At 45.4% G+C, this 9288-nt stretch overlaps 1 protein-coding gene across 1 annotated transcript; it reads left to right on the top strand.

The window, feature by feature from the left end:
• The first annotated feature begins 337 nt into the window (after positions 1–337).
• LOC116599836 (olfactory receptor 10R2-like) lies at positions 338–1219 on the top strand. Its single transcript, XM_032359800.1, has one exon. It carries the CDS (start codon positions 338–340, stop codon positions 1217–1219), a length of 882 nt encoding a protein of 293 aa, XP_032215691.1.
• Positions 1220–9288: the final 8069 nt, after the last annotated feature.

The following is a 9288-nucleotide window of genomic DNA, read 5'->3' as shown; positions in this document are numbered from 1 at the left end:
CCAGAATGTATTTCCACCACTCTAGGGCATTTATGCAGATTCTTTACTAGAATCTTTCTTCTCATCACTCTGACCTCGAATTCAGTCAGGTGGATTTACCTCCCATTTCTCTGGCTCTCTCATTAAGAGTTTTCTTGTTGTTGCCAAAGAGCCATTGACTAAAGGCCAGGAGACCTCAGTGCTTTTTACAATCTTCTGAGTCTTGACCTCAAGAATGTTGACATCTGTGGGAGAAATTTACGGAGCCTATTGAATGATGGGCAATCACACCACAGTGAGCACCTTCCTTCTGTGGGGGTTTTCCAGTTTCCCAGACTTGCAGGGTCCCCTCTTTGCGATGATCTTCTTCTCTCATATGACCATCCTAGCTGCAAATGTGTCCATAATGGTGGCCATCAAGCTCAGTCACAACCTTCACACCCCCATGTACTTTTTCCTCTGTGCCCTGTCCTTTTCAGAAACCTGTACCACCATGGCAGTCATCCCTCGCATGTTAACGGACTTGCTATCTGACAGCAAGACCATTTCTCTTCCTGGGTGTGCCATGCAGATGTTTTTCTTCTTTGGCTTGGGAGGCAATAACTGCTTCATCATGGCTGCCATGTCCTATGACCGCTATACTGCCATTCATAACCCACTGCACTACCCCATCTTGATGACCCATAAGATCTGCTTTCGGTTCATCACGGCCTCCTGGATGCTTGGGTTTCTGGTTTCTCTGTGCATCGTCATCATTGTATTCAACTTGTCTTTCTGTGACTCCATCATCGAGCACTTCTTCTGTGACATCTCACCTGTGGTGTGCCTTGCGTGTGACTACACCTTCCGTCAGGAAATGGCTATTTTTGTGCTCTCTGCCTTTGTGTTGGCAGGCAGCTTTGTCTTCATCATGATGTCCTACATCTTCATTGTGTCCACAGTTGTGAAGATGCCCTCTGCCCAGGGGAGGTATAAGGCCTTCTCCACGTGCTCCTCTCACCTCACCGTGGTGTGCATACACTATGGATTCTCTGGCTTTGTCTACCTGAGGCCCAAGGACAGGGGCTCATTCCGTGAGGACATGCTGATGGCTGTCACATACACAGTGCTGACACCTCTGCTTAACCCCATCGTGTACAGTCTCAGAAACAAAGAAATGCAGATGGCCCTAAGGAAGGTATTAGGCAAGACAGATAGGCTCATCCCTCAGATGGTGAATAAAAGAACACTGAACACTTAAAAATGTGCAGACTGCTGATAAATAAAAGTGGAAAAGTGGAGTATTTCCAATGAAATAATCACTTTGTGTACAAAGCAATTAAAGTGCATCCTAACTGCCTGATATACCCTGGTCACACTCCTTTCTTACTACAAAACCAGACATAGTTTTAAAATTTTTAAAATGAGAAAAATATTTTGAAATGTTATTACACATACATGTACATATACACATATACATGCATATATACACATGCATATATGTGCATGTGTATACATATTGAAAAACAGTTTGGAAAACTAATTTTCATAACCTTTGTTGCCTCTGGAAGGAAAAAATTCTACCAAAATGGAAAAGAAGGAAAAATGAAAGAGAGGGAGAGTAAGCCAACAAGAGAGAAGGAAAATCACTAATTTACTTTAAAAAGGAAAAACTACAAAGTCTTAAAGTTGAAATGAATGAAAGGCCACAATACAGAGAAATTTCAAGGAATTTTAAGAAAGACCTTGTTTAGCTCTATTCAAAGACATAAGGAAACTTAGATCAGAATGGGTGAATTTCTGGAAAAAAAAAACCAGATGAAAATTACTGCAAAGGAGATATTTTTAACATATGAGATTTCAGGAATAATATAGAAAAGTCTGTCAGAGAGCTCTTCCTTCTATACCCCAGCAAAGGAGTAGGCTAGATGGTTTCACAATTAACTGAGTCCTCAAAAAGCAATGAATTCAAATGCTATTTGAGTTAGAGTATACAAATCAAAGCTTCTAATTTTTGAAAGTCACAGAAGTGGAAGGTGCTATGTATAACTGGAGAATCTAATTGAGGTCATTGCAGTAAGGTTCTCATGTGGACTATGCAAGATGTTAGCTACTGCAAGGAGTCTAGGCATTTTGAGGTCATACTGTCCAGTGGCATAGCCACATGGTGTGAAGTTGTCAATGTTGGAGGACTGAGGGACGAAGATGGGAAAAAGATCAAGAGGCTGGTGGCAATTTGCTAACAAATGAGAAGAAACTGATTGTCAGTAAACAACCAAGGACAATAGTACAGTTCACCCCTGAACACCACAAATTTGAACTGCATGGGTCCACTTATATAGGGATTTTTTCAATAAATATAGTACAGTATTGTAAATGTATTTTCTTCCCTTATTAATTTAACATTTTCTATTATCTACCCTACTTTGTTGTAAGAATACAGTATATAATACATATAACATACAAAATAGTGTTAATTGACTTTTTAAAAAAGATTTATTAGAGAGCGAGAAAAAAAGAGTACGTGTGTGTGCGTGTACACATACGGGAAGGGGAGAGGGGCAGAGGAAAAGGGAAGGAGAGAAGCAGACTTCCCACTAAGCAAGGAGTGTGGGGTCCCTTGTGGGGTTCCAAGTGGGGCTAGATCCCAGGACCCTGAGATCATGACCTGAGTGGAAGTCAGACACTTTACCAACTGAGCCACCCAGGCACCCCAATTAGGTTTTAGGGGAAGTCAAAAGTTACATGTGGTTTTTGACTATGTGGAAGTCAGTACCCCTAATCCCTGCCTTGTTCAAGGGTCAACTGTATACTGTTTCATAGCTGGATAGGATTGGTGTCAATGAGAAAAATATTTTATCATAAATATTCAAACAAATGACTTAGAAATACAGTAAGAAGCTAGGAAAATATCAGCTTGTTGCTGGTGCATGCAGAGTAGGAAGTGAGCAACTTCTTTTCGACAGAGCTGAGAAACAATTGTGCCCTTCTCAGACAACAAGGATTAGTTAAAATGAAGAAGTAGAGAACAAACTCTGTAAAGCTGATGGGTGGAGTGAAGATTCCAGAATGGCAGCAATGCATCTTGGGAGAGAACCCTGCAAGGAAGAGTCTCAAGAGAGGAAGCATGGGGTTGTGCTAGAGTGAAAGGTGAGGAGCGCTCCTGAAGGGGTTGTAACTGGGATTCACATCACAGCTTCATTGATTATAGGTGGTGTAAGAGCCTATTGGGTCTCTGGATCCCATTTTTTTGTTTAACACTGAATTAAAATTTGGCTAAAAGTTCACTGACCAGCCATTCACATATGTTACCATCCCATTTTCACAAACGTCCCCTAGTTAGCATGAAAGTCTCTATTTCCTCATTTAATCATCTTAAACTTTTTCATCTCCTTGTTTCAGTTTCAATTTTGACTAAGTGGGATAAAGTGCAAGTTTGTTTTAACATATGCAAACCAATCAGTGTGATAGACCACATTAACAGAATGAAAGATAAAAACCACACAATCATGTCAATAGTTGTGGTATTTATACTTGTGGAATATTATGCAGCCATAAAAAGAAGGAAATCCTGCCAGTAGTTACCAGGGTTGGGGTGGTAGCAGAAATGGGGAGACATTACTCAGAGTACAAAGTTGCCATTATGTAGAATAAGTATGTTGTAGAGATGTAAAACACAGCATTATATGTTAATAGTTAATTGTGTATTTTATACTGGAAATTTGCTAAGAAAATAAATTTCAGTTGTTTTCACTGTAAGGGCCTACTTAGCCAGAAGGAGCCATTTTGTTGTTTATGCAGTAAACTTAGATTGACCCTACGCAGTAAATTTAGATTGACCCTATGCAGTAAACTTAGATTGATACTGCCCCTCCTAGAGGAACTTACTTGCAAAGCCCAGATACAAGGGCAGGCCAGGCCAGGTGAAGACATCCAATCAGTGGAGCATGCATACTGTCTCCCTAGCTACAGGAGAGTGGGCCCCGCCTTTTGAGCTCCAATTCTGACCAAGGTGATAGGCTAGTTCAAATATCTACTAGGGTAAATTGTAATCTTATTGGCCACCTGTGTGTAGGCAGGCTCAACCACATGGCCTTTGCTCTATAAAAGTTAGGCTGTGAGGCTCTTTGTAAGAGACGATCCTGACTGGTCAGTTTGATTCTCAATGCTTGGTGTGAAATAAAGCTTTGCTTGACCTTTGCTTTGTATCAGTCTCATTCCTTTGATTATGGACCCAACATTGGGGGCTCTCTGGGATCAAATGAGGAGAATGGAGCCAGCATCAGAATTTTGGGAGTAAAGCCTCCAGAGGTTAAGATCTTGGGATCCTGTCTGTCTGTCTGGTTGCAGAGCTCCAGGGTATAGCCTAACAGGGAGAAGCTGGATGCAGCCATGCTCCCCAGGGCTGGAGTAGATGTGGGGACGCCCCATCCCTCCACTGGTAGATCATCAGGGGGTTCAAGTCCCCCTAGGTGGTCAGGAAATCAAGAAAGTCCCCACTGGTGGTGGCAGGTTCTGGGTAAGGACCGCTGGGCCTGCGGTTGTCTTTGTCTTTTCCTTTTGTTGTCTGTTGTTTGTTGTGTTTGCAGGGGACCAAGAAAGTCCCCACGAGCAGCAGGCTCTGGATGAGGATTGCTGGGCCTGCGGTTGTCTTTGTCTTGTCTTTTTGTTGTCCGTTGTGTTGTTTATTGTGCTTGGAGAAATGGGGCAAGTGGGGAGTAAGGGACCTGTGACACCCCTAAGTCTTCTTCTCCAGCATTTCAAGGATTATCAAGGTAAAGCCACCTAGTTGAGTGACAAGGTTTACCCGGGAAAACTAAAAACACTCTGCCAATTAGAGTGGCCCGTTTTCTCCACAGGGTGGCTGCCAGAAGGAACATTTGCCTTGGCTCAGATCTACTCTGCCCAGAGTAACATCTTTGATCTCCATCGAGACCAAATACCGTACATCATGGCCTGGCGATATCTGATAGAAGAGCCACTGTCATGGCTCAAGTCTCACCTTCCCCCTGCTAACAAAACCATCTCTCTCCCACTAAGGCAGGTCAGATCACCAAAACCAGAACAGAAAGATGAGGGGGAACCAGGGAAGGAGACCGTCCTACCTCCATCGGATGTGGAGGATGTGGGATCCCACCCCCCCCATTTGTCCCCTAAACCTGACTCTCGGCCCCAAGAAGCCCTTACCAGTCCACCTCATACACGGTCGGGATCCACCTATGGGACCACAGAGCAGAGCAGAAAGACCACCCTGATCCTTCCCCTTTCCTCTATCCCCCTCTGCCTCTCTACCTCACCGGTTCCATCGGTGTCAATGCTGCCTCTCCGTGAGGTTGCTCTACCGGATGGGAGAGGGCACCCCCACCTAACCTATATCCCCTTCTCCTCTTCTGACATCTACAACTGGAAGGCCCAACACAAATCCTTTTCTGTCCACCCTCAGGATTTAATTAGTCTCTTGGAGACTGTCTTTCTTACCCACCAGCCCACCTGAGTGGATATTCAATAGCTCCTTATGGCTCTCTTTAATGCAGAAGAGAGGGATCACATCATGCAAGAAACCCATAAGGTGATAAGTGAGAGACATGGCAGGGACCTTGATCCCCAGCGAATGGAGGACTACTGCAAGAAGGAACCCCCCAACTGGGAGCCAAACTCTGATGAAGGCAAGGAGAGCCTATGCTTCTACCGCCAGGCTCTACTGGGAAGCCTCTGTGCAACTGCAAGGAGATCCATAAATTTATCTAGAATTAGTGTGGTGACTCAAGGTAAGAATGAGTCTCCAGGAACTTTCCTAGAAAGGCTTGTTGAAGCCTATAAGATGTATAGCTCCGGGGGCACTTGGGTGGCTCAGTGGGTTAAAGCCTCTGCCTTCAACTCGGGTCATGATCCCGGGGTCCTGGGATTGAGCCCCGCATTGGGCTCTCTGCTCAGTGGGGAGCCTGCTTCCTCCTCTCTCTCTGCCTGCATCTCTGCCTACATGTGATCTCTGTCTGTCAAATAAATAAATAAAATCTTAAAAAAAAAAAAAAAGATGTATAGCCTGAAAGACCCTGAGGCACCTGAAAATCAGAGGGCAGAGAATCTTGATTTTGCCAGTCACTCAGCCCCAGATATAAGGAGAAAACTTCAGAAAATTGAAGGATTTGAAGGAAAGAATCTCACCAAGTTAGTGGGCATAGCAGAAAAGGTGTTTAACAACAGGGATGCACAGGATGATGAAAAACAGACAAAAAAAGTGATTAAGGTTTTAGTATTACATGAGGTGGGGAGGAGACAGGGGGAAAGAGGTCAGTTGAAAGGGAAAACGCAGGTAGGGGATGGTAAATGGAAGGAAAAGCTTAAGCACAGAAAAGGCAGGCAGGAAGGCTTAGATTCAGATCAGTGGGTTTACTGTAAGGAAAAAGGACATTGGGCCGGGGAGTGCCCCGAAAGGAAGACAGCCATGCTGGCCTCCAGAGACTGAAGGGGCCATGGTTTGGAGCCCCTCCCCGAACCTTGGGTAAAAATTGAAGTGGAGGGAGGAAATCAATTGATTTTTTGGTGGACACGGGAGCCCAATTTTCATCATTACTTAAATCTATGGGAAAACTATCCGGAGAGGAAGTCTGGGTACAAGGGGCGAATGGCACAGAAAGACATAAGTGGACAACAGAAAGGACTTTAAATTCGGCCTCAGGCGTAGTCAAGCATCGACTCTTGGTCCTCCCTAATACCCCATATAACCTGATGGGAAGAGATCTCTTCCAGAAGTTATGAGCTGGTATTCAGTTCTCAGAAGGAGATAGGACTGTAACCTTGAGACAACCCACTGTGCAGATGTTTGTGGCAGCAGTAGATGCATACCTTACTTATGAGCCAGTCTCAGAACCACAGGAGACAAGAGAAGGGAGCCTTCTCCAAACACCATTAATGGAGTTTTCCGAAGTCTGGGCAGAAGGGAAGCCCCTTGGCTTGGTCAAGGGATGGCCTCCAGTGGTGGTACAACTAAAGGCAATGGCCACGGCTATTCGTGTCCGGGAGTACTGCCTCCCCCGGGAAACAAAGCAAGGGATCAGAAAACATTAACCGCCTCCGAGGAGATGGGATCCTAGTTCCTTGCAATTCTCCATGGAACACACCTTTGCTGCCCATCAAAAAGGCGGAGACTGGGGAGTACCTGCCCGTTCAGGACTTGCGGGAAGTTAATAAATGGGTTGAATATATCCACACAACGGGGCCTAAACCCTATACCCTCTTCTCCCTCCTGGGCCTGAAAAGAACTGTGTATACCATCTTAGATCTCAAAGATGCATTTTTCTGCATATCTTGAGCAAGGGAGTCTCAGCCCCTCTTTGCTTTTGAGTGGTCTGACCCACAGGAAGGATTCCAAGGCCAGCTCACCTGGACAAGGCTTCCCCAAGGATTCAAGAATTCACCCACTATCTTCGACGAAGCCCTACACTAGGGTTTGCGTGAGTACAGAACCTCCAACCCAGGAGTCACTCTGTTACAGTATGTTGATGACTTACTAATAGCTGCTGAGGACTATGAGTCATGTTTGCCGGGGGGGGGGGGGGGGGGGGGGGGGGGGGGGAGGGTAGGGGTGAAAGCTCTCTCACAGACTCTACAGGAAAAATCATATCGGATGTCAGCAAGGAAAACACAGCTCTGTCAGAGCCACGCTACTTATCTAGGCTTTATCTCCACAAGGGGGTGCATTCACTGTCTGAGTCCAGGAAACAGGTGATCATTCAATAACCCTGCCCCACCACGCCCCAACAAATGAGAGAGTTTCTTGGGATGGTGGGCTACTGTAGGCTGTGGATACCGCGGTTTGCGGAGATTGCCTGACCTCTCTACAAACTGGCAAAAGGAGGGCTCACTATGATAGAGTAGACAGCTGAGGCAGAAGGAGCATTTTGGGAATTACAAACAGCCTTACGGAGTGCCCCAGCATTGACCATCCCAGATATTACCAAGCCCTTCCACTTGTATGTGGATGAAAAAGCAGGGGTGGCCAAAGGAGTTTTGACTCAGACTCTGGGGCCTTGGCAAAGGCCAGTAGCCTATCTTAGCAAGAAACTAGATCCAGTAGTGGCTGGGTTCCCCACTTGCCTCCGCATAATTGTTGCCATGGCCTTCCTGGTCAAGGATGCAAGTAAATTGACTTTGGGTCAAAGTCTCATCCTGACCACCACCCACACTATCGAGGGCCTTCTCTGGACTATCAGTGGATGACAAATGCCCGAGTGACAGGGTATCAGGCCCTCCTCCTCAACGAAACAAAAGTGACCTTCCAGCCTCAAGTGGTGATAAATCCAGCCACGTTGCTACCAGAGGAGCTAGCTGACCACCCACACGACTGCAGGGAGGTCCTAACCCAAGTCACAGGAATAAGGCCGGACCTCAGAGACATTTCCCTCCCGGATGCAAAGACGACTCTATTCACAGACAGGAGTAGCTACATGGTTGATGGAAAGAGGTATGCGGGGGCTGCAGTGGTTTCCCCTGAGCAGGAACTCTGGATGGCAGCTCTGCCACACAGAACCTCAGCGCAGAAAGCGGAGCTGATTGCACTCACTAAGGCACTGCAGATGGCCAAAGGTAAAACCAGCAACATCTATACAGATAGCAGGTACGCCTTTGCTACTCTCCATATACATGGGGCTATTTATAAAGAAAGGGGCCTATTAATAGCAGAAGGAAAAGGAATTAAAAACAGAGAAGAAATATTGGCTCTCCTCCAGGCTATTTGGGACCCAAAAGAGGTGGCCGTTCTGCATTGTCCAGGACACCAAAAGGGGACTGATCTGATTTCAAAAGGAAACCAATTAGCAGATCAAGCCACAAAGTAAGCAGCCCAAGAGACAGTGCAAGAGCTGGTTACACTCCTGGCTCCAGCACTACCAGAAAAACCAGACTATTCAGAGGAAGATTTAAAGTATTTACAAAAATGGGCTAAATTGGACTATGAAACGGACTGGGCTAAGACTAAAACAGAAAAGTTAATTCTTCCTCAAAGACTAGGTAAGAAGTTAGTAGACCAGATACATCAGGGTACTCATCTGGGGACAGGCAGACTCAAGGAGCTTATAGGCAAGCAGTGCCAGGTTTCTAAATTAGGGCATATGGTTCAGGATGTAGTTGATAGATGTGCTCAATGCCTGGCAGTTAATGCAGGAGGAACTAGAATGGGAAGAGGGAAAAGAGAAAGAGGCAAGGAACCAGGAATTTATTGGGAAATAGATTTTACAGAGATGAAACCTGGAAAATATGGGCACAAGTATATGTTAGTTTTTGTAGATACCTTTTCAGGCTGGGTAGAGGCTTATTCCGCCAAATATGAGA

The sequence above is a fragment of the Mustela erminea genome, chromosome 9 (assembly GCF_009829155.1).
Source record: "Mustela erminea isolate mMusErm1 chromosome 9, mMusErm1.Pri, whole genome shotgun sequence".
NCBI lineage: Eukaryota > Metazoa > Chordata > Mammalia > Carnivora > Mustelidae > Mustela > Mustela erminea.
This window is presented reverse-complemented; position numbering and strand designations above follow the sequence as displayed.